This window comes from Actinia tenebrosa, unplaced genomic scaffold (genome assembly GCF_029948245.1).
Source record: "Actinia tenebrosa isolate PJP-AT-01 unplaced genomic scaffold, QUT_ActTen_1.0 PGA_scaffold0__85_contigs__length_37466705, whole genome shotgun sequence".
NCBI classification, from domain to species: domain Eukaryota; kingdom Metazoa; phylum Cnidaria; class Anthozoa; order Actiniaria; family Actiniidae; genus Actinia; species Actinia tenebrosa.
In genome coordinates this window covers 33,658,778-33,685,460 of record NW_028292569.1, presented here as the reverse complement: position 1 = coordinate 33,685,460, position 26,683 = coordinate 33,658,778, and the positions used below count along the sequence as shown (strand labels likewise).

The following is a 26,683-nucleotide window of genomic DNA, read 5'->3' as shown; positions in this document are numbered from 1 at the left end:
ACGTGAATTGGTTGCACGACATTCTATAAAAATAGCCATATATTTAGATAGCATGCTATATTTTGTCTCCTTTTCCACTGGACGAGAACAATCTAGAACAATATTTATTCCGGCTTCCGCAATTGAGATGTTTGAGTCCCGACCAAGAAGACGAAAATCCCCAACTGGCTAACAAAGAATACTCTTTTGAAAGGAATTGTATGTAGCTATTTTTAACGAGAAATACTGAAGAAAAAAACACAACAAAACAACAAAAACAAAAAACAACACAGCAATTTGCGCTCACGTCGTTCTCCCACCGGTTGGACCCAGAAAGCAACTCCAGTAAAATTGCCGAAATTCAGTTAGAAAACCATAGCTGTTTGGCTAATTCATGTTGAATTCAAATCAAGTTACTTTTTTATGAATGCTTCATATCAATCGTTACTAAGTATATTCTTTCAGAAGCGAAAAACTAGGTCAAAACTATATTATGCTCAGTAAGCATAAAAAAGTCAATCGACTCTTTTTGAATATAACTACAAAACTACGGTATATATATAACTTACTTAGCGGCGTAATTATAGATAATGACTGTCCTGGAAAGACCATTTGATGTATATCATTTCATTGTAATACTGATATAAATATCTGGGACTCCGCTCAACTTGCGGATGTGCAACACTTTTATCGTATTTAGGATCTGCCCGTGGGTGATGTATACTTGATGGTATCATACCAGAGTGCTTTTAAGTGAATCAGTTATTGTTCATTTACCTTTAAGTGTGATTACCATCACAAAGCATCGTGTAGAAGGAGTATTAATATTTTAGATAACAAGACAAGAAATATAAAAAAAGACTGAACTGATTTATTTTCGGCTTCGACCTTCATAACCTGTTGGCCCTGTGGGATAAAGCTATTTATAATTTTAATGTGTGTATAAAATAAAATTTTAAGACCTTTTATTCATTCAACTATTCATGTCCTGTGTTGCCGAAAAGGCAAGTCCAGTTGCAGCCATAAAAAGAGCAGTCCCATAAAACCTGCTTGTAATACTTTGTAATACGGGCTTTTTTCCCGGCGACTGCCGTGAAGACCACTTCAGCTGGTGAGTTGACTGTTGTGCGCAAAATATAAGAACGTAGCAAAACTGCATAAACAGAATACGAACTGTACTAACGAAAACATAGCTATTCCTAACAGCGTCAAGCACCATAAAAACTGAGTTGTGTGAGCGTTTTTCTTCAGTTTTCAAAATGAGGGTAAAACTGTTCGGCAGGAAAAGAGGAGATCAATTAAAAGCTTGCACAACGCAGTTCTATCAGGATTCTTAACATGAAAACAGTCTTCCTTTTGTCCTGCTAAAAGTAATATTTCCCAAGGAAGCCGTTTGTAACAGTTCTCTCAGCTTGGTTTCTCAACACTATTTTTCGAGCGGTTTATAAACGTGATCGCGATTGAAACGTTCAGCTGTTCCGTAGCGTGTTCCAGTGCGACCCCTTCCGATGATGTTGACCTTGTCGAGCTGTTCAGATAACTGATTACTACCTTTAAAGGGTATAATCGGAAGGAAACGGTTGACCTTTCAGCGCAACTAAAGATACTTTAATTGACACAACTCTTTATACGATTTGTTCATTACAAAACTGTAGTAACTTGCTTCACGTTCGATATATTCAGTACACAGTTATTGTTATATTCTATATATTGTTGGATGTGGAGAAGGCGAAAAATAAGAAAAGACAGTAAGGTTTCTTAAAGAATAGACTTCGTTTTTGAAATTTAAGTGCAAATAGAATATTCTTGGCGCTTGTAATGAATCTATGACTGAAGTTTGGAATGAAGAACAGAGAAGGATTTAGTAATTAGTATTAGAATAATTTGTTTAAAACTGTTGCACCTTTTGTGACTTTGTGGAGAGAAACTAGTTGCTGGCTGATGAATGCGTAACATGACTTTAACAAGTACACACGTATTTAAGTATTTTGAATCCAAAAAAGTACATCCGATCTCCAACGAACCGGCTTGTTAGTAACTAAGAAGTTTTTACCAGACATACTAGATAGATCAAAGACAATAATATACATTAGAGGGTGAACAGTGACCTTAGTATCACAAGCATAATCTGATTAAGAGATTTGACAGCCCTGTTCCCGGGGTTCGAACGGAATGCCAAGTATTTAATCGTAATTGCTATCGGCTCGCCGAAAATGATCTACTGACGTCACTCGAGCATTCCGAGGCGAAGACGACGAATTTGATTGACAGAACTTAAGAAAAGAACATCGCATTATCAAAGGTCGGAATGTGCTCGTACTTATCCGGACACACAGTTGTTATGGTGATATTTTGAAGGACTGTCCCACGCAAAAAGATTTAACTGGATAGACCACATAAATATGTGTGACGATCCGCTACGCCCACACCTTGTTTGCATAATTGCTTGAACTTTCATCACTGAAGCGCGACGCATATAAGCAAACGATCAGATGAAACTCACATGTTAAAGCCGGAACACAGCGAAGAAATTGGGGGAAAACGTTAAATAACGTGACAGTAAAAAAAAAAGGAAAAAATCCACTCCCAGGAGCAGGACGTCCACAACATTAATGAATGAATATAACGATGTCATTCCCTCGTTTCCCTGCTTATGAAGGTATTTATCATAGAATAATTAAGCATCTAAGCTTTTACTATATGGACCATTTGAAATTGTGTAACGTACTAGAGAGTCCACCAACATCTAGTCATCAGTAAATTAATAATATTCTGAAATTTAAAGTAATAGACATGACGAATCTTTAGAAAATAATTTGAGAATACCTGGCATCTGTACGAAATTATACTAGTTCATAACCAGCATAGAGATATATGTCGAAAGAACGATCACTTTGTTATAGTTTAGACCGGTATTTACCTCGATTATTGTCTTCGTTGCGTGTCAACATTGGACGAACAATACGTTCGACATTCCATTGATACGAGATGGGAATTTATTTGGACTTACAAGTTGCCATAATAGCTACGTAATCATAGTCTTTGTTGTCAAGACGAATCCTCTGACTATGGTTCAGCCTCCGAGATGAGCAAGAAACAGTTACAACAGGTTTTTTTTTTCATGCGATATCAAAACATCAAGGATTACTATCCCCTTTGCTATAACGTCGGAACATATAAATTTTCTAAAGACGCAACAACAACGACAACTAAAAATCATGCAAACCAACTATAAAATAATAGACTAAAAAGAATATAAATCATTTTCCTTTTAGGCAAATTAATCGCCATCACGCCAATGCTTATGACGGCCAATGCCCATAATACATTTTTACCATGCTAAAAACTACTTTTTAAGATGAAAAACTTTTAAGACATCTAAAACTTTTCTTACAACAACAATCCCCAAAAATGATGTTGCAATCTCAAATGATGTCAGACAGTGTGTTTTGCAATTTGGATATATAATATAGATATGTATATGTATGTATATGCTCAAAAGCGAGGGCACTGTGGAGCGAAAGCATGGCTTTCAGCGTGGGTGGACCAATAGTCAGAACTGGTTGCCCATTATATAAATTGTAATTTCGGTCGCCCTCGCATTTATCAACTTAGCTAAAACATTTGCCTTTCAAATTCGCAATTTTCATCTTGAATAAAACTTGAATTGCTAGAATGTCAAGTTTAGAAGAAAACATTCAGTTTTGAAAATATCCCGAAAAGAAGTAGAGGTTCCTACACCGATTCCAGACATGGAAAACTCCCTCTGACAATCTTCTTTCTTCACGCGAACGAGATCGATTCTCGTGCGTTATTTTATGCCATCAGTTATGTTTTGAAAGAAAGTTCAACTTTTAAAATGACACGAATCAAGTTTTAAGTAAGTTCTACTATAAAGTTTGTTACTCCACGACGTTTTCTGTTTTCCCTTGAGGAGTACAAATTATAGCTAATAAACATACCCTAAGATGGCGCCAATCCGGAAGAGAGGCGTTATTTTTTTATTAATGATTTGCTTCCTCATTAGAAAACAAACTATAAATAATCGATCTTTAGTACCAACATGTATCGTTGTAGCTTCAATAACTTTTGTACTGACTTAGCTTCTACGGTGAACAACTTCCAGTCAGAAAACGAGACAGTATATCATACAACTCTTGGCAGACACCTGTATCAAATAGCATACCAATCCAGCACCCAAATCTCGCATGAAAAAAACTGGAAGCATGTTAAAATTGTTTAAAAAGGCTAAAATGAGTTTGTATTCGACTGATACCGCTCACTAAAACAGCTCACTAACTGACCCCATGCAGCTGGCTTTTTCAGAGGCCATGCACTCTTGTTGAACATAGTCCTTCGATAGTGGAGGCGTTAGAAGTGTTTTCAATGGGGGAATAAAAACAATTTTGACTTTATCCGGCTCTTATCAGTCTTGTTTTTCTTGCATTGAATCCAATGGCACAAAAGAGAAGCTTGTTTTTCTTCTACTTCTAGCTATATAAGAAAATTCGTCGGAGAAAGATCCTAAGACACTAGAAAATTAAAAGGAATGGGAGCACACGAATGGAAACAAATCAAGCAAAGGAACAGAAATAAACTCTCGAATGATGACCAATTTGTGTATCTTGAATATTCTTAACATTGGACCTATATATATATATTTAATTTCTATTTGATCAGTATATTCCTTTCTCACTGTATATTCCTCAAACCACTGAACATTCTTGCCTGACATAAGCGATTATTAAAAATTTAAATCACTTTTGTGACCACGTTAACCAAACATTTATTCAAAAATAAGAAAATGTACATGTTTTTCTTTAGATTGTTTAATAAAAACAGAATACGTTATGACTTTACACAGTCTCGCCGTTAACAGCCATAGAGCTGATTGTTTTTACGCTTGTAGCCGATGTAAAATAGTAGCAGTTTTCCGCGGAAAATGTTTTAGGGATGTATGTTTGTGTGGATGATCACAGGTGTGTTATCTGGTACAAACGGCAAAATCTCATGCTCAGTGGCCGGGAAGGGGTATGTTTCGAATTAGTGCTCAAGCACTGGCATAAGAAAAATACATCGATGTTTAATACTTGGCTAGCTATACATGAAATTTGTCCTCCCCATTTCTTAGATTTTTAACGCTAATTCGTATTCTGCGTAAAGTTCAGGTAGACATGACTCTTCAAGATATTCTACCTTACTGACGTCACTATATCGACTTTATCGCGAAATTTGACTGATCTTCGGAACAGAATTCTTGAAGTTAGGAAGGAAACTAACATTTAAAAAAGCTTTTAAGCCATATTACATGGTTAAATAGTTTTTTTTTTTTAATTAGAAGATTGGCATTAAACAGCTATACTTAAGTTTTGTTAAGCTTAGGCTAGCTAATCGCAAGCTAATCTAGATTAGTTTAAGTTTATCACTTCAAGTGATATCATTTATCTCTGGATATTATAACTTAGTCGAGTTAGAAAACACCTCGTCGTGATCAAACGGTTTGTGTAGTGACTGACAAATGTACGTCATAAATGTCATAGTTAAATCATTGATTCGCAAGATAACACGTAAAGGTACATATCAATTTGTAGGTATGGTATCATAAAGATACATAATTTGTATGCATTTGATATTATGGTACATCATTTTAGCAGGATAATAATATAATAATTTATTACTTTTATAGCCCTATTTACAAAAATAGATCAATATCGCTTTGCAATAAGAAATTTAAATAATCGGTCTCTAAATAAAAGAGACTGAAATGCCTATTAACAATAAAAATCTATTAACAAATATAATAAATAATATTAATAAAATAATGAAAATATTAATTCTTATCAAATGCTTCTTTAAAAAGATAATTAATAGCTCTCTTGAATTTTTCCAAACTATTTGTCTAATGTCATGTGGAAGCTTGCTCTATAATTGTGGAGCTGCTGCTTCGAAAGAGCGAGCACCTAAGGTCTTCAACATCTTTCCCTTAGGGGGTTCTAAATAAAGACTATCATTAGATCTTAGGCTATATGAGGATTGTGATTTAATAGCAACAAGGCTGTTAATGTAAGATGGAGCTATACTATGGATAGCTTTGAACAAAGTGAAATCATTTGTCCGCATAGTATCACAAAGTTACATCATTTTAACAACATCGTACCACATATGCATCTGATATAATTTGGGTCTTAATGGCATCATATAGGTACAGGGGCGTAGCGAGATCTCGGTCATGGGAGAGGGGGGTAAAGTACCATTTACTGGCCAATACACACGCGTACGCGTTTCATCATCTAAAGTAAGAGTTTAATTTCCGCCATATCCACAAGTTTTCAGTAAAATTTTTCGAGTTGTCGGTCGCCCTCCCTTGCTACGTTACTACTTAGTATACATCATTTTGATCGCATAATATATATTAATCACATTGTTTAAGCATAATGGTATCCTATCCTATGGTTTGCTATCATGGTATCACACACCAGGTACTTCACTTGCCATCATAGTTTTACACAGGTACATCATCATGGTATCACCTTTACAGATACACCATCATTACATCACACAGGAATATCATTTGCAATCATGGTATCATCCAGGTACATCATCATTTACCATCATGGCATCACCTAGGTACATCATCATGGTATCACATGTACAGATACACCATCATTACATCACACAAGTACATCATCATTAACGATCATTACATCACACAGGAACATCATTTGCAATCATGGTATCATTCAGGTACATCATCATTTACCATCATGTTACATCACATAGGTACATCATCATTTGCGATCATGTTATCATCCAGGTATCACATATACAGATAAGCCATAATTACATCACACAGCAGGTACATCATTTTTTGTCATCCCATATGTAAATCATGTTTGCTGCTTAACATCACATAGGTACATCCTTTGCCATCCCATATGTAAATCATGTTTGCAACTTAACATCAGATAGGTACATCCTTTGCCATCCCATATGTAAATCATGTTTGCAGCTTAACATCACATAGGTACATCATTTGCTATCATAGTATCCCACATGTACATCCTTTGCCATCCCATATGTAAATCATGTTTGCAGCTTAACATCACATAGGTACATCATATTTGCAGCATGGCAGCACCTAGGTACATCATTTTGCCATCACATAGGTACATAAAATATTTCAGCAGGGCATCACATAGGTGCATCATAGCACCGCATAGATACATTATTTTTGTAGCATGACACCACATAGATACTTTTTGAAGCAAGTAGACCAATTTTAGATCGTGGTATTACAAAGAAGGCAGTTCATTTTTGGAGCATTGTATCAGGAAGATGCGCATTTCCCCCGAAAGTAATGATGATAGTTTCACTGTAAGCGAAGCACCCAAAGTCATACGCGTCCAACAGCACTGGAGGTTACTTATTTTGTTGCCTCGTTATCCAGTCACAATCTCTCCGTATCAATGTGCCACAATACTAAATCGCAATATGTTTTATAGACGGTTTTCAGTGACCTATTAATCCATCTAGGATAACGAAATCAGGTAAAAGAAAGCAATCCAGGAAGAGATAGTTGCATGCACGAAAGCGCATTGTAGTCGTTCTCAATCATCGCGAAATATGCAAAACGATTAAGAATAGGATACATTCGTAATGGAAATCAAGTGTAAGAGAACCTTCCTACAACATTTGACTGTTTTCGTGTGCTTTATTTACCTCGCTTTTCAAATGTAGAAAAAGAATCCTAATGAAGCTTTTGACAAAGACTACAAACTGTAAGAGTACAATATTTTTGGCAATCTTATGTTGGCGTTGGAGGATATAAGACAGACTCCATCCTGACTAAAGTAAATTTGGATATTCATTTCGAATGAGAACCTTTATTGCATCAGCCATGTTTCACTTGCGACATTTGGCCTTAGACAAATGGTTTTAATGTTTTTCAGTCGAGATGAAGGGGATCCCTTCCCTGAGAACAGAAGATTTTGAATAATTACAAAATTTCAATCCGGTACTCTAATTCAAGTACCTTGGATTCAATACATTGGATAAACAGTCTATAGAGGTTGAACGTAGTTGCAGTAGAGAAGTAGTAAAAAAAATTCATATGAAAATTATTACTAGACAACATGGCTGTTGCAAAAGCCCTCCACAGCAGGTGAATATGAGAAACAGTGTTCGCGCACCTGCCTGTCTTTCAGTGCTTGTACTACTACCACACCACCCTGAATAGCACATCAATCGCGGCTAATTTCGCTGCATATATATTGAATAGAAAGTTAATTAAAGCAGCTTGAATGGTTACTCTAACTTCTAGCAACTAGAGTCCAGTGCCCTCTACGTTAACGTATAATACACTAAACAAAATTACTCGATTCTGATTGGAATTAAATCGTTAATTGTACTCTGTAGAGTCACAATGAAATTGCTCAATTTTGTTGAGTGTATTAAAAACAAAAGATCGAACGATCTTCGCGTACAATTCGGAATTGATAGATACTCGTGATGTTTCCGAATTATGCTAGAGATCGTGCGATTTCCTAAACAAATACATTATCGGGCAGATTTTGAAGTGCGCACTAGAATCCCGTTACTAGACGATAGGATAAATCTTTATGCCGATAGGTTGTAGTTCAGTTTGTCTAAGCAGATACTCGGAAATAAGACCAGCGCGCACGACCATGTAAGACGTACAAACCGGATATCTTATTATGCATCATGCTTGGATTTACGTCAAGATTGATTTGTCTCTCATCTATATTGCTACTGATACAATAAAGAGTACGTCACTCTGCTGTTAGGTTTACAGCTGACAATTTTAAACATCAATATGATAAATCAAACTGGTATCTGAACAAAAAAATTCACATTATTCCGTAACGAATAATAAAAGATATATCATACTATCATACTTCGGCACTTTAGCCAACCAGTTTCGTTTCCCCCCCTGTGTGCTCGTTGTTTCAGCTAACACTCACGATACTGTTTTTATGTCCTTGCAGTGTCATACGTCAATTTCTATATCGGTTTTTAAATAATGAAAACCCCTTAAGACACATTTCAATAATTTAGGAGCTTTTAAATCATGTAGTAGATTTTCCTGCCCTTAGTTGAAATACGTACTAGAAACTAAGGCAATATGATCCGTCAGATAAAATGCATCAACTTTTTAACATCAATATCAGTGAGAAAAAAATGACTACCCTGTTTCTAAAACGGAAATATAGGAAACATATCTAGCAAGCGCTTGTTTCTCGCTATCTATCGATGGAAAGCGAAAGAAATACTAACATACAAAGTAAAGTTTATCGTAATAAAATAAAATGAAAAAAAATTTCTAAAACTCGGTAAAACTGTAAATGGCTGTAGAATAGGCAGGGTAGTGATGGCAATCGAGACTGAGGAGCATCAGATCCAGCACCTAAACATGAATTCGTAAAATCCAAAGTCCAAGCGATAGATTTGAGAAATCCCAGTCTTGTGCACAGGCACCTGATTTGCTGACAGTCATATATTCAACTGCAAAACAACCGCAAAAGCCAGAACTCATGCCGGCAGGTTGTTGAGTCCGGCTCTTGCTTACAAAATTCCTCATAGAATTTCAACCCACACGGGGTATGAAATTACAGAATTTTGCAGAAATGATATGTCAATGGATTTGAAAACCTATACTAGTTAAAACGTCTGAATAGAATCGCTATTTAGTTTTTATACTTGTGGTAATTAGTTTCTTATATAAAAGATAATTTCTTTAGATATGCTGATTTAAAACTTTATTCATATAAACCTTACTTAACCTTGTCCAACTACTAACCATTTGATACTCGAATTTAGTCCGCAAACTAGCATTCTTAGTTGAAATAATAGATAGCACAAGATGCCTTATTAGCAGATTGTTTGCAATTTTTTTAACTTTCCATTTAATTCTGGCATAATTACAATGTGATGTGGGAAGTTATCGCCCACCTTTCGCAAACTAAAACCATGGTATCACCGAATCGCGGGCGTTTATACCACTGAGCACGTTGTATCGTCGCGGATATCCGATGAAATCATTAGGTAAGTTTGTTTGCACATTTTTGTCTGAAACAATCATTGCTTGTCTCTTTTTTTGCTCCTCCTTTTTAAATGAGAATTCTTTTTAAAGTATCAAAATACTTGCCATGCAGGGTTTTGGTCAATGACCTTCTTCAGTGGAAAAGACTATCTACTCCCACATCTATTAAAATGACATTTCTGCTCGCTTGATTTTTAAAAAAATAGTAGGCAGTTGTCCTAATACCGTATTATTATAAACAGTATTTATTTGACATGATACTACTTGAATGATGCAAAATTTGTGCGTTCGCCATCACACACTTGGTAGTAGTAGCTCGTTTAGTGATATGCTAATATATATATATATATATATATATATTTTTTTTTTAGTTCACTTTTATTCAAATAAATCATTGATTGACTTGAGGTAGGCGGAATGCCCACATGGGATTATTAGGGAAGTAGGAAAGAGAATTCCTGTAAATTGATTCTTTTCGTCGTAGCATAAAGTAGGGTGTATCAGTGTGCAAGGGAAGGAAAACGTCCTACACAACATTCGTAGACCAGCGTTTTGAACAAAGAAACGCAGCTTGTAGGGAGCAACGATAAAGTGCTGCTGTGGACATGATGGAAGTGTTAAGTATGAAAGAATCACAACTACTACAATATTGTTTTCTATGACAAAAATTTAATTCCACAAATGAAATATGTACTACCACCAGTTGCGCCACAACATTGCTTAATTTCGATATATATGCATATATATATAAAGTGCCTTTAGGATAAGAGGAATAATTCAAAATCAAAAATATAAGAATTCTGTTTGTTTTTAGTATTACTATCAACTCTTCTTATAAATGTTTTATATATTAATCTATCATCATCATCACTTCATAAGTCTAAGTTACAAGATAACGAGATACATGACAAAAAGGTCATCGTGCTATAAGAAATATAGAACATTATATAGTTTCAAGACAAGAAACAAAGCATAGTGTAAAATTTTATCGGTTTTGCTTCTTTTTATCTTGCTCTTAGAAGAACAAAAGCGATTCGATTTTGTATATCGAATGCGCGGGATTTTAATGTTTCAGATTAGTCAGTAGCACCGATAGAACAGCAGCTTCGTTTGAGTTCAAACTTTAGGGATTGTTAAGGTCTTATAAACTGAAATTATACTAAAACTTCAATATCTAATACATTGAATGTCCACATAAACATTTCCAACGAAATCTTACAAGTACATACCGTTGTTTGCTTATGCGTTCAAGCGAACAAGAAAGTATCAATACAGCTTAAAGGTGTTTGTATTATTTCGGTGGAAGGAAAGAGTCACGCGATGTTCTGCATTACTGGTAGACTCGTTTTCCCTAACAATACATTTCCTGATTCTGCTTTTCTATCGACAATATTTGGCTAACTTTCTTTGTTTAAGTACGTTTTGGATGATTTACTCCATGTGGTCGAGAACTAACAGCAACGTGCTGGATATCAAATTTACGTGACCATTGAGCCACCGTCATCCCACGTCACGCCATTGCGCAACTTGCACAAGAGTCTGGAATGTCGTTCCGATGCCCTCGAGATGATCCCGATTCTCTGAATGACGTAGGGGCATTCAAATTCCTGAAATTCGTCAAGTGCCAAAGAGTACGTCATCACAAATACTTAACCAAAGTTTATTTGGTATCCATAACAGGTAACTCGTCTAGAACGTTCGGGATCAAAGGGTTCGGTCGTTACAAATTTGAACCGGAAGGTTCTTTATTCAAACTCCATGGCGTTTATAACATTCGAGCAATGAAATAAATAAACAAGTTTGTACCATTTTCCAAGAGTAGAAAGAATTTCATAAATTCCATTTATGATGACCTCTTAAAACGATGTAGCTGACCGACTAAAAAGCTAAGACTATAGATAGAGCTATTAATTCCAATATTTTACTTGCAAGCGTTGTGGATGTAATAGATCTTATATAGCGAAGGAGTAACGTTATCGATTAATTAGTGTTTTAGCTTTAAAGAGGCCAATCTCCAAGGGCATAACTTTTTATAATGATAAATACTTTATAGGATTAGATTATGGCGAGGTTATACGAGGGCAAAGAGCAGTCGACTATAAAACTAGAGTATTCTCATTGATAAACCAATTAAGGGTGGTGTAAAATACTTCCTTTTTATCACTTCCTTGATTAAGAAGATTACTTCCTCATTTATCTGACTATTGTCGACTTAAAGTGAAAAAGATTGATGCTTTAGATTGTCACGATTTATCATATTGTTTTTTTATCAAAGGTGGGTAATTTAGTAGATTTTTGTGGTAACTTGTGTCCTCCAATTTACACGTTTAGTGTTTCATTAATCCTATCTCCTGTATTAAGTTTTCACATTTGTTTAAGATATTGGTATTTCGAAAATAATAGAAGTCTCCGCATAAGCCTTTTTTAATTTCAATATTTTATACCTTTTTTTTCCTTTTATAGCAAAAAAAAAAAAAAAAAAAAAAAAGAAAGCTCCAGACTTCCATATTAATTATTTCAGCACTCATTGGCTTTGATTTTGGTTTGAATTTACGTTTCAGTAGTTGCCGTAGTAGTATCCCCCCCGCCTCTGCAAATAGGATTTGAGTAAAACAGAAAGCAAACCTGCTAAATGCTTAAAGTTGTTTTAGGTATGGATTATAATATTAAAGCATACCGACAATACGAAGAGTAAAATAATTTAATGCCGAGACTACATGCTGAGCGATAATTCTAGATAAATATTGACCGAAATAAGAATTTGCATTTTATTCTAGAATGTCACATAATTTCTTAATTATGTATTTCAATCATTTTTGTCGTCTTCCTTTCTCCATTTTCTTTTTTCTTTTCATTTATACATCCATCTATCCTTTATTGCTATTACATTTGTTTATTAAACTTTTACTCTTAATTAGATTCATTTTAACAAACCGTGGTTTGCTATAGTCTACTACAAAAAAAATATTATTCATTTGGAACTTTTTTAAATTTTACTCTACAATACAACGATAATGACCGCGGTTCACTCTGACACTCACACCTTCAGTCCTAGTTTTCAGGAGTCTTCAGGGTCTAGTTGATTACCATTGCTATTACATTTGTTTATTAAACTTTTACTCTTAATTAGATTCATTTTAACAAACCGTGGTTTGCTATAGTCTACTACAAAAAAAAAAAAATTATTCATTTGGAACTTTTTTAAATTTTACTCTACAATACAACGATAATGACCGCGGTTCACTCTGACACTCACACCTTCAGTCCTAGTTTTCAGGAGTCTTCAGGGTCTAGTTGATTACCAAGACAACAAATGTGGTCATTAAAAAAAACCATTCAAAAGCCCAGCAATTGCATCAACCTAACCTGAACAGGGATTAAAATGACAATTTTCTAAAAAAAAATTACCCCAATTTATCCACATAAACTTACTTCCCACTGAATGCATTTGTGAGAGCTTTTGAGACAACGTTTTAATGTGCTAATGAGATAATACCGCCGTCACCTATTCTGATGTCTAAAGTCTAATTTAGGTTTTTAAGTATCTATCTATATCATGCTATTTATAGCCGACTATTCCTAAAATAGAATATTTTTGTTCTTCACCACTTAATGACAACTATCTGAAAAACAATAAAATACACGACAAACCAGTTCATAAAATAATAAAAAAGAAATATAATGAAATATAATAAAAAATAGCTAAAAAATAATTTAAAATATTGAAATTTAAACAAGTTTTTTTTTGAAGATATTGTTCTTTGCATTGAAACAATTGGTAAGATATTTTGAATTTCATTATTTTCATTTTCGTTTATTGGATAGCTAGCTGTCCATTTCCTAGTAAATTATTTATGATTGAATATATTTGAAAAAAAAAAAAAAAAGAAAGGAAAATAGGTAATTTACATTTGGTTCGCACGAAACTTAAGAGACAGAGTTTTGAACGTTTACATAGTCGGAAAAAGGATGGCCAATGTTCAGTTTAGGTGTATTTTCCTCATTGAAAAGATGACTAATATTGAGTTTCTAATTCGAATTTATTGTCTTTAGCATACTATAGCAAGCCTGACTCCTACCAATGGTACCGAGAAATTATAAAGTCATATGTTCTTCAAACACGTTATTTTTTTCATTGAAGGATCTCCGCTTAGCTTTTTGATCGGTTTAGGATAATGTCGGTCCGTTATCTCCAATCGAGAGCTCTCCAACGATCGACGTAAGCGTTTTCTCATAGTTGTGAATTCTAATTTATATGTCGTTAAAAAATGCGGTTAAAACACGAAGCGATGCGCTTAAAAGCACTAAAACGAATGCGATAACCTCACATTTCTTGCAAAACTACTTTTGCGTTATGAGAAAATAAGATCTTAACTGATAAAATGATTATTTCCTGAACGCGCAAGGCGCTTTCAAAAGATAACTAGAGTTAATTCAGTATAGAATGCATCATGGAAGAGCATCATAATTTGGATTCTAAATATAATTTAAATTGAATCACCACCTTACGTCGTACATATATACGAAAACAAAAAAAAATATTGAGTAAATTGTACGAACATGTACGAAAATAGAGGGGCCTCTTTAGCGGTGAAACTAGCACATATAAAAATGGTTGAAACGACAAATATTTTCAGACTGAATTTTAATTCCATAAATTGATCTATCTAGATTACCTGTCCACATCCTCGCTTGCTACAGAAGCTGAGGAAACTTCTTAGTCGTCTATTGAGACGAAAGCACAGGTTTTGAGTTAGATAAGCGACCTTTTTTTATCGACTATCTTCGATGGATTTCACCGGACACCAGTCGTTTTTCCTCTTTTTGGTTCAATATTTAGCTAAGAAAACTCTTTAAAAACATATCATTTGCGGCAACTCTAAAAGCGCTTCGCTGCGAGCGACGTGAAGTGGTCATTCACTTATTTTTCTTGTTTGCATCACGATATAGCCTGCTGCTAACCAAAGATATTCTCTATAATTAGAATTACATTCGGCTCTCAAAATATTTTCGCGAGACAAATTAGTGTTAGTCGTCAGCAAAAGTACTAAATTTATTCTGCACCTGTATTCATGACTTGGAGATCGCCAGTAGGGCTGATGTCATCCGACGTCATACGGTTTATTTTTAGTCTGAAATTTAAATTGCTTTCCAAAAACTGCATGCACCTGTTCTCTGTATTGTTTGTTCTCGAAAAAAACTTAATCTGGCTTAATCGATGACACCCACGAAACTGATTGTACTATCTCTGAAAATTTATTTATAGAAAAAGTTATATTTTTGGCCCTCTCGAGCTTTCTCAAAAAAGTGGCTAGATTAATTAATCCGTTTGAAATAGGAAAATATAGTCAGGAGCGATAAATTAAAAATATTCAACATTGTCACAATATAAGAGATTTGTAGATAGTTATGAATTATGAATGATAGGGAAATATCAGGCATTGGTCAGGTTGTATATTATCTCTATATTTTTCTTCAGTATTGAAATAAACTCTGAGATATGGCTTAAAATTTGAATTTCAAATTGGACTTCAAAATTTCTCCCATTATATGAAAAATTAATCATGAGATGTTTGTTGAGTTATATTTGAGCGATATTTACCTACTTATATTTATATTTTTGTATGAAATACAAAGCTTATTCGAAAAGTAAATGATAACAAGTTATTCGTTGGTATCAGACCGGATTCCCGCCAGAGCTTTCTTTACTTGGAGTCGCCGAGTGACGCCTAGTATTCTAGAAAGAACGTCCAAGGAAACAAACATATTCCAGCAATAGCTTTGTCTCTATAACTACTGATATTCAAATACAGTGACGTAGATGTAAATTTTCGTGAAAGAAACCGAAGCGTTCTCGGTCGGCTCTCGGGTTCGGTTCGTAATTACCATTCGGCCATCAAACGAAAATCAGGTAATTCGAGAACAGCTCACACGTTCGAACAATATTAAATTACGACATGAAAATTCCTGAAACATTCATGACTGGATGTAACAAAGTTTTTTCCAATCGAAGGCAATCAAAGCCTTTGACGATACCTATTGATCAACAATTCTACTGACGTCAATGCCGCGAACGTCACATTGACGCACGAACTAAATTTAGACTCATCGATGTCGTTCCTGATTGGCTGGAAAGAATAGCCAAAGCTTGTCAATACGTCAATTGCCGAATACGCTACGAACTCTGAATCTTCATTTAAGGAGGACGCCCACTCCTTTCCGACACAAATCGTCGAGTTACACGAAGCGAAAAGAGTCTATAGAATTCGGGTCCACCGTTTAACCCAAAAAAATCCAAGATAGTCGTTGTTATTGCGGGCAATAACACGACCTTACCATAACTGTTGATCAGTTCCACTCTACAAAACATTATCGACCAATTTCTACAAATACTTCAAGCCATCGGCACGCTATACGTATAAGGATTGTATGATGATTACTATGACTGAAGCCCTGGATAGTCTTGCTCAAGTTGCTACCGATCAACTATTTGCCTTTGATACTGCAAGTTTCTTTACTCCTCAGTTGGCTCGACAAGTCCCATTAGGAAGCGAGGACTTTGTTACCGGAATGGATGAACCTACTAATATCTTCGGTGAGCCGATTGATTTCCACGACACATCTGTTACAGGTACATGAAATAACTAAAATTCTAACTCTCGGCTATAAACACGAGTTGTTTACTTCGGAAGCGAGCATGATTTTGTCGCGTGGACGGGGCAAATGTGGGCCGAGTCTGATCTCACGTTCATGTAAAATTAGAAATCACGTCTAACTTTATAAATTTCACGAATGCTTATCTAGTCTTCCTTTTCCCGTACCACCCTTAAAAATACTTTAAACAGTACGTACTTGTTCAACTTTACTCACATCAAGAAGCTTAAGTACACCACTAGCTATTTTAAACCCTACTTTGAAATCAGTATGCCTTATGAACTTCATTTCACATTGCGAGGTAATTTACTAGTAATTTAATAGAACTAAAAGAGTTTTCTTCTAATCAAATTATAAACTTACTATTAAAAGTTCGAATAAATGTCGAGCGGATTCTTGTAAACCTCGGTATTACTTCGGACAAGCCTGCAGTGATTCGTTTTCCTAACATAATTCAACGTTGTCAAATAACTAAATAAATTTACAGTGCCAGGTGATCTCTTTGATTTGGTTCCTATTTTGATCTAGACTCTCAATACTAACCCAGGTTTTTTTCATTTTCTCAGGAGACCTTGATTTTGGAGCAGTTCCCGAAATCAAACAAGAAGGAGGACAACAGAAAGGATGTCAACAAAGATTAGCCCATTTCAAGGGACCTAGTTTGCACGACTTCACAACAATGCCAACAGTGTCCACACCACCTCCAACTAGCCAAGCTTCTCCTTACAGTTCTCCTGCTCACAACTGGTGGATCCCTGATCGCACCTTCCTGACTCCACTTATCAGCCAAACAGCAAGTTCATGGAATCCACATGTTCTTCAAGAGGCCAAAATCCCTGTCACTCAGGCACAAATGCCTGAACCTCAAGAACATGGGCTTGGTGACAACATGGAGCACAGCATGATTGGAAAGTCTCAGGCTAACATGATGCCACGTACTTCTCAGCCACAAAACACAAATGCTGGGCAAATGTTTATGGAAGCAACGGCCACTTTAAACATGAAATGGCCTATTGTGGGAAGTTCATTCCAAAATTTCATGCCAAATGATCAATCTTCAGTTTTAGACAAACTGTTACTTCAAAGTAATGGAAATATGGATTATGTTATACCTCCTGCCACCAAACCACCACAAAGGGGTCGTCCTGCAAAGGCTAGCTCTTCTCTGAAAGCTAAACGCAGCAGCCCTATCGATGGACGATCACGAACACCACCAAGTGAAAGACCTTATGCTTGTCCAGTTGAAACATGTCCTCGGCGCTTCTCAAGATCTGATGAGTTAACAAGGCATATGCGTACACATACAGGACAAAAACCTTTCCAGTGTCGCATCTGCATGAGGAACTTTTCACGCTCTGATCACCTTACAACTCATATTCGCACTCACACTGGAGAAAAGCCTTTTGCATGTGAAACATGTGGACGCCGATTTGCTCGTTCTGATGAACGCCGCCGCCACATGAAAATTCATTTAAGAGAACAAGCAAAGAAGGAAGAAGAAGCAAGAAAAGCTCTGGCAGCTCAACAAAATGATATTACCTCTTCACTTCAGGGCAGGTCCCCTCAACCAACGCCACCACCAATGCATATACCAGTTTCAAATGTAAATACTCCACCACAAATGCATATACCAGTTTCAAATGTAAATTCGTTTTAAGAAAATACTGCTGGAACAGTAAACAAAACCAAGTGCAGGCACTATAGGATTTAAAAAATATTATAAACTTTTGCAGTGCTGGCACTGAAAGACTTTATATTCTATAAAGTGAACTTTAAAAGAGACAAAATGAAATGTATTATACAACATTGAGGGCTAGCCCCATCTTTACGATAAACATGAATCTATTTAATAAGTTAATAGGACATTATAACAATAGGCTGGTCCTATTTCATGTATATATTTTTCACATATTAGTAACCAGGTTTGCAGGTCTACCTGTGCTACTGAAGACCTATTTTGGTATGTTCGACATTCAGATGTATAAAGACTTATTTCTAAATAAGTATTTACATCGGCTTGCTATTTTAAGTAAAATGTGAGTTCCAAGAAAAAAGTTGTTCTTTGATAAAGGAAAATAATAATTTACAAAATTATTTTCTAGTTTTTTTGTTAGGATATAGGATATGAAGCATTGGAGTTTTAATACATTTTATGAAAATATACATGGGTTAAACCCATTCATAATGATGCATTTTTTATGGAATTATTCCTTTGTCAAAGAATACTAGAATAAATATGGAATACATCAACATGTCAAACTTCTGAATGTCATGCTGGTCATGATATTGTAAGTCAGTGCAGGTAACTGATATTATTAAAAATGTTTTGAAAATGACTTCTTTGTGTTCTTTTTCAATGGTTACCATGCAGACCTGAATTGCCAATCAACCCCCATGCATTCGTCCCCTACTGCTAAAGTTTGTTTGCTATTTTGGAGAATGTAGTTTCAAGAGATTTGGGGTCAGAATATCAGATCATAACTTCAATAAGCTCATTCCTAAACACCACAGTAGAAATTTTGACACCACAAAGAAGATAAGTCAAAACCTTGAAAGAGTACAACAGAAAGGAAGTTCCACCACTAAACAAGATGCATACATATGTCAACCACTGAATGACCACTATTGGATGGCAGGGTTGAATGAATATAATATTTGGCATTATTCAAGGTAAAAATTCACAGCAAGACATGAAAGCTCATAAAAATGAATAGGTGTGTCTGCTGCATAATTCATTAAAATCTTTGATTGCTGTGGCTTGTCTTAATCATGTACAAAGGCACTATTATTGTCTTGTTTTTATTTTGAAAAATAGTTTATTTCGTAACACATAGCAAAGAAGAAAAAATAATTTAACTAACTTTTTGAGACCGCTGTGTCTCTTCATTCGTGTAAAATGAAAACCATTCCATTCATAGTTAGAGTTAGAGAGGAACAAGAAGAAAATAGAGACAAGAAGCTATATGTGCTAATGAATACTTGTTGACAAATCAGAAGAAACCCTTGTTTCATAAATCTCAAGTCAATTAAAAAACATCTGTTTCCTCGTGAGGTTTTCTGAAAACATTATCTTGGATAACAATTTCAATCATCTTAACATTTTCCATGACTAAATGTATTAAGAATACAAATAATGAAAACATGGTTTTTATTTATGTTCCTCATGTATCAAGCAGGGCTGTAGAAACTAAGAAAGAAAAGAATGAAAAGTCTAAGCTTCAAAAGGTGAACTCCAATATTAAATTGTCAGCGCCGATCTTCAAGTTAATTACAAGTATAGTGATTTATCCTATACATCTTCAAAAGGAAAAATTAATTACATGAAATTTTGGAAGTCTTCCCAATTATCAATTTTTATCATCAAAAAGGCTTTTTTGTGCTTTTGAATACACAGATTTTATTTTCAATCGTCAAAAAGGGCTTTTAGAAAAAATCTGTTTTTGTGCTTTTGAATACACAAATCTTATTGATTCATTATTTTGATATAGAATAAAAAATAACAAATGTATGTATTTGACTATGATATTTTCAATATGCAAGACTTTCAAAGTATTAGCAATAGTTTTGATATTATTTTGCTCATGCCGGGCTGTAGTCAAAAATATGCTTTTATTTTTGGAATTCTAGATAGCAATAAATTCCTTATATGGTCATTCTACCGTAAATGTCTAGTTGTTTATTTTCCTACTGAAATATCAAATATCCTAACAGTTTTATTATTATTATTATTATTGTTATTATTATCATTTTGCTTCTCTTGTATGAATTTATCACCAAAACATTAACTGAAATCTTCAAATTTTCTTACAAAAAGAATTATATTTTTAGTGGACATGTTATTTTAATTTTGTTTCATAATGGGAAGATATCATGCATTAATTAAGTCAGCTACAACAAAATATATGAAATAACTTATAAAGATTATTTTATTGTTTTATTAGGGATAGGAGAAAAAGAATTACAGAAAAAATAGTAAGGCACTGAGAAAGATATATAGACTACATATAGCAAAAGGGACTCAAGTCAAAATTTGGTCAATTATAAGATAGGTACTATAATAAATTGGTTTAGCACTTGATGTATATAAGCATGTGATTTCTTTCCTTTTTCATCATATTTCTTTTGTTCTTACAATGGAGCATAATGGTTGGGCATCTCTTGTTTTTTTACTTAGAGTTTGATTTAGTTCTCAAAACCTGATAGTTATAGCTAACTGAAAAGGTAGCCATGTTTTACTATATAATTGTTACCCCATATGAGGTTTTCATCAACCATATTACTCTCGCCAAGCTCATTATCGACATAAATTACTAATTGACCATTGCTATATGGAAATTATTATGTTTATGCTTCATACCTCAAGTAATTTGATATACCATGTTGTATTGGCAGCTTATCTGATCTCTCTATTAGTCTCTGCTGATTGGTTTATAGCAATTTCAGAGCTAAATCAATTGTATTACTGAGCTACCTGTATTTGCTTCAAAAAAATTAATTAAATAAATAAATATCCAACTCAAACATATGTTATACATCCTCTGCAAAATATTATATTACATTTCAAATTTCAGTAGGGCAAAATCCTCAATTCTCACATGACTCTAAAGAGGGTTTTCAAATTTGCGACAGAGGACATAAAAAAGAAACATTTGACAAACTGGAAAAAAATCTTCAAAACCTATACAATACCTTGAAGGCTTAAGGTAATGCCTAAATTCTTCTTTTTCAGCTGATCTAAGATGAGCATTATAAGCTTGGATTCAAAGTTGAAGATTTGGTAATCAGGCAGGATAATTTTAATATCTGTGAAAAGCTTGGATTTATTATCATTTTTATCACTGCTTAAGAAAGATTAATAAAAAAAAAAAAATGCAAGTTGGTTATCATTGTCATCGTTTTTATATACATTGGTTATACACATTTTTATTAGTATATCTTGAACTTCATGGGTTAATTTAAGGTTTTATTCGTTTTATTCTTTTGTTATTAATGTCGTTTGTAATATAAGACCACATGTTTATTTTGGATTTAGTGATTTAAACCCATTTGATCCATAACATGTTCAGCTAATAGAAATATGGCATTTGGTGCAAATATCAAATAAAGACAATTTTTTGTTGACAGAAGGGATGTGTGAGTGCAGAGTCAACTAAAATAATTGTAACATACATCCCATACTCTGATTGGCTAAGCTACTATTGATCTATTAGTGATAGACCACTAGTAGCAAAAAGTGCCGATTTTGAAAACCAAAACAAGGGTGGCTATATTATAACTCGCATTTTGGACCTAAATGATTTAAAAATTGTTTGTATCCATATATTTGACTGATCAGTAAGTTTAAACTAGAAACAACTAGACCTCTTGCCCTCAGGGTTAGAGTCAATAGACAATAATTTGCCCTTTGGCCTCATGGGCTATTACCACATTGCTGGATTTGTAGGTTCCCTCTAGCTTACTTTACGCACTTCGGTGTACCCCCTGTCTCTACCTTAGAATCATCGCTAAATATGTATACTACTTAACTAGCCATTCAGTAATTTTACACAGCTTGCTCCCACTGGCTTTCCTGTTCTTACATCAGAAAGACCAGAAACTTATAAGTTGAAGACCAAAAAATGTTCTATGAGAAAACTTTAAGATTCTACCGAAGAACTAACAGCAATAAGGCTTGCTGCAACTAACATTTGACCGCGTAACCAAAGTAATAACATTTAAGCTGATAGAAGAAATCTTGCTCAAGATAACAAGTGACAACAAGTGACGGTCAGTGCTCACCTTTTAAAACAAGCTGCTGGAAAATCAGACTTCAATAGAGCGCCTTGTTTGCAGAACCAAAAGCTGCAAAGCACTCGTTTAAAACTATCGAAAGAAAAGAAACAATGTTTGGGTTATTCTATGAGACGAACAAGAAGAACAAGGAATACTCTGTATATTTCTTGTACAACTCAGAGTCCTATCAGCCAAATAAAAAGTGCAAAGCAGGCATTCTCTTGCTCGTAATCCATGAATAGAAATAAAACGTTTAAAGAAGCTTAAATATGATTGGTTAAATTTTCAAAATTGTCCAAATGTGAGACAGAATAAAATTAGCATTAACGCAATCTTATGACACGTCAGCGGACTCGCGAGCTTTGGCGGGAAACTTTAAACCAGCCAATCATCGCTCGCATGAGAGATTATCCAGAATCCTTGGTATGTTGTTGATGTATGTATATGAAGGGCAGCCATGTTAGCTAAGGTGATTTTGTTGCTAGTTTATTTTCTTATTATATTTTTAGCTGCTAGAATCCTCGACCTTACTTCAAGTTGGTTGGAAGCAGGGTGCCTGGCATCTCAGTTCTTCGATCCGTTCGCTCTCAGTGTCCGTAAACTAAAAGAAATCCTAGACAAGAGAGGGATAAGTTATAATGGAGTTGTCGAAAAGAACGAACTCGCCGATCTGGTCGAGGCTTCTGGAGCTGTGACTGATCCAGATACATGTCTTTCTAAGGAAAATCCTCTAGAAAGCGAAGAAGAAGATAATGAGTTTGCTTTTACTAGAGCTTCTCACTTCTTCGAGGAAGTCGAAGACACCAAAGCAGGGAGTTGGCTCGTGGAAGTTATCCCACAAGGATGTTCGCCTGTCCTAAATTCCAAGCAGTGGAAATCCTTTAAACGTAAAATTTCATGGTTTGGGATAAGAATGGGTACGTTTAAATGTGAGAATGATCCGTGGCTTTGCCATAAGTATCGTTGGAATAAAACTTCAATCATCCTTTCTATGCCACAGAGCAACCAGCCGAAGGGTAACGTCATTATCCAAACATATGATACGAAAAAGAAACTTAATGTGGATCGCGTCTTTCGTTGGGTAAACTCCAAATTATCTGCCAAAATAATGGAAATAGATACTATAGATAGTTTTCGTAAAAATCTAAGGAATCAGTTGGAAAAGAACTACATATACGTGGCTCTTTTTTCGACTCTCCCAGAACCCCCAATGTTTTTGTCATCGCTTTCCATCAAATTTACAGGTCGAGTACGGTTTGCATACTACACATCCCTTTCGAAAAGACCGGTATCTAAGGAGCTTAGAGAACTTGGCATAAAACGAATACCTACTTTGATGTTATTTACTCCTGAAGGGAAATTTGCATTTGGTGATAGAAAAGGGGAGAAATTTGATTATGGAACCATGGACCTTTTTTTAAAAACACTCCATCCTGAAGTTAATGATCTGTTCCTGACTGCCCTTTGTGTTGTCAATCTGTGTTGTCTGTTAGAGTTGTTCCTTATGCGTGGTGGATTACTAAGGAGGACGTTTCAACTGCTGTGTTTATTAACATTTTATAATACCAGTCTTATCATACTTTCTCTACCCGCCATTGGACTCTTTCAACTTCCAGGCCTATCACCTATCCTTGATGCTGGTCTTAAATTTTGTCGCTCAGTCATGAGCACAGATGTTGCAGCTATCATACGAAATGATTTCCTGCTATGCATCAACTACAGGCGTGTCACACTGGCAGGATACTTCGCATTTGGAGCATTAGCTGCTTGGATAAGAAGGAAATATAAATGCTACTTCAGGATTGTGGATGATGATGATGATGATGATCCCAACGCAGACTGGTTAACGCAAGACCTTAATTACTTTTCACAGTTATTTCAGTCCTTATCACAGTGGCACCCTCAAATCAACTATTCTCCTGCTAGTTTTGAAGATGGTTTTGATATGTTAGTGCGCAGATTAGCTGTTCCAGATCTTTGGTTGCACCCTGTATTTCCAACAGACTACATAAAAAACCTCCCAACTTGGATGTTTTGTTCTATACATGAGGATCATGCTTCCATTGGTACTACCATCAAAGATCACTCTGAAAATGGCTGCACCTGCTCCTGTGTTGGATCTCAAAAACCTCCAGGAATCATGGTTAGCAAGGATTGTACAATATGTTTGGAAGAATTCACCTCTGGTGCAACAGTCCTTGGGTTACCTTGTGGCCATTGTTTTCATCAACAGTGCATTGGAATTTGGCTAACAAGTGGAGGTACCATAGCACATCAGTGCTGTCCCATTTGTAGATGGCCTGCATATAGACCCAAACTTGTTGGTTCTTCTCCACACACAGATGGCACACAGAAATAGTCTTTCTTGTACATGTGTTACAGCTATTTTTAGAAAAGGAGGTCTTGTGATTACTGAATATATACCATGAATTGCAGCACAAAGACAGTCCCAGTAAATCAAAATATATGTGTTTGAAGCCTAAATGAAGACTTGGCATGAAACAGCCAATTTTTTTATTTCACTTGACATGTTTCCCTGTCTCATGCGAAATGTTCATCTGCTGAATCACTAGTTTCAATCAATGGAAATCTTTCTGGTTGACAGCACATGGGGGTCAGTGTTTGACCACCATTTGGAGCAGATAATCAGATTCAAAGATTTTTATCAGTTGATTGAAACCTGGCAATACAATGGGGTTAGAGTAGGTCAAAAAATAATGGCTGTTCAATACTAGCTGGACATGATGACCAACCACATTGGACTGATCAACATGTCACCAGTCAAGAGGACTGTCCCAAGTGATCCATTCACTGGCCATTATTTTTAGCTTTGGAAAGTGTTTTTACAAGTACTAAACATTTTCTTTTTCATGGGACCTTCATTTCCAAAATTTTTCCATTCACCATACATTTTTAATAATAGGTGTATCACAGTTAACAATTTTTTTTGTTCAGTTTTATTATGTAACAAGATGTTGCATCAAGGTTTAATCAAAGAAAGTATTTACTTTAATTGAATTTGCTTTTTAACAGTATTGTCTTGGTAGGGAAATAAACAGATCATTTTTAACAATTTGTTGATCACCAGCAAATTTCTGTCAGCATGGATTACATAAAGTAGTGTTTATCTTTTGGATTTGTTTGAGCACTGCCCTTTTCACTTCTCACTTGTCCAATGCAATCATTATGCTAAAGGATTATATAATGAATTTAGATTTCAAACATTACTAATGTTTGGTAGAGTGAAAACCATATATCTATGAAATAATACTAACTAATTAGTAGAAAACAAAAGAAAAAGCATGATGTGTTTAGTGTTATTTAGTTTTTGTTATTGCACAGATATATGGTTTGCACTCTAATAAAGTTATTTGGTTGTAACAAATGGTTTATGAATATTTTGTGTTTCCAACAGAACTGTAAATTGAGGTAAACTGTTCTTGGAAGTCAATAAAAGCTCAAATATTATCTTGTTTAGCCAGTCTTTTTCTATGTTTGGCATGGATTTTCACTACTTCTATACCCACCATATTATTTAACAGTCACAAATTAATTAGTTCAGACATGCTCATAGATACTAGACAGCACTTGTAGAAAATAATCAATTTGCACAAACCAATCTAAAAAACACACTGAGGACACTTCAGTTTTATTATTTTGTCCTTAAAACAAATGAAGAGGTCCACATTCAATTGCAGAAATAATTGGCAGTCGTGCAACAGCAGGGGCATAGAGCCAGTACTTTCCAATTTATTGAATAAGCCTGAAGCGAGATAACCTTTTACCCCTGTCTCTAGACCATAATATTCTTTTCACACTGCTTTTGTCCTTTAATTATGACTGTTCCTGTATTCTCTAAGGAATCAAAAATTTTAATATGAAAGAATTTTAAAAGCTATTATGGTATGGAGTCGGGGGGGGGGGGGGGGGGGAGGGGTAAAACGTCATCTTGCTTAAGGCCTATAGGGACTGCAGAACAAGCTAAGTGGTACATGCAAAGTGAGGAAGTCCAAGGCCATCACATTTTTATTTACATATACTCGATGCTTTTTGGTAGACCCCAGTGGGTTGACCAATTAGGAAAGAGATTAATATGGCCTACCAGAATGGGCTCTAACAGACTTAGTGCCCAGGGCTATTTTTTTGGAAGTGAGAAAAGAGTGACAGAATTTTACCTCTGGGCTCCTGAGAATGAACAAGGATGAATTAGGATGAAAC

General features: G+C 35.1%; 2 protein-coding genes and 1 long non-coding RNA gene across 4 annotated transcripts; 2 read left to right on the top strand and 1 right to left on the bottom strand.

Moving 5' to 3' along the window:
• The first annotated feature begins 2,516 nt into the window (after nucleotides 1–2,516).
• LOC116307353 (uncharacterized) lies at nucleotides 2,517–19,029 on the top strand. Of its 2 annotated transcripts, none has more exons than XM_031717548.2 (2): nucleotides 2,517–2,638; nucleotides 17,260–19,029. In XM_031717548.2, the coding sequence occupies exons 1-2, from the start codon at nucleotides 2,596–2,598 to the stop codon at nucleotides 18,348–18,350; spliced, it is 1,134 nt and encodes a 377-aa protein (XP_031573408.1). In that variant the 5' UTR covers nucleotides 2,517–2,595; the 3' UTR covers nucleotides 18,351–19,029. The 2 variants fall into 2 exon arrangements, with proteins under 2 accessions (XP_031573408.1, XP_031573407.1); XM_031717547.2 differs by lacking the exon at nucleotides 2,517–2,638 and adding an exon at nucleotides 16,251–16,670.
• LOC116307360 (uncharacterized) lies at nucleotides 10,689–22,743 on the bottom strand. Its single transcript, XR_004198389.2, has 2 exons — nucleotides 22,472–22,743; nucleotides 10,689–11,646 (listed from the first exon to the last, which is right to left on the bottom strand). It is a non-coding gene; the product is annotated as an uncharacterized LOC116307360 (long non-coding RNA).
• A 106-nt stretch (nucleotides 22,744–22,849) lies between these two features.
• On the top strand, nucleotides 22,850–25,942 carry LOC116307351 (E3 ubiquitin-protein ligase RNF103). The gene has a single exon (XM_031717545.2). It carries the CDS (start codon nucleotides 22,923–22,925, stop codon nucleotides 24,822–24,824), a length of 1,902 nt encoding a protein of 633 aa, XP_031573405.2. The 5' UTR covers nucleotides 22,850–22,922; the 3' UTR covers nucleotides 24,825–25,942.
• The last annotated feature ends 741 nt before the right edge of the window (nucleotides 25,943–26,683 follow it).

Coding starts and splice junctions, on each gene's coding strand:
- LOC116307353 (XM_031717547.2), top strand. CDS start 16,469: ATGATGATTACTATGACTGAAGCCCTGGATAGTCTTGCTCAAGTTGCT. Junction 16,671..17,259: donor CCACGACACATCTGTTACAG/GTACATGAAATA, acceptor TCATTTTCTCAG/GAGACCTTGATTTTGGAGCA.
- LOC116307351 (XM_031717545.2), top strand. CDS start 22,923: ATGTTAGCTAAGGTGATTTTGTTGCTAGTTTATTTTCTTATTATATTT.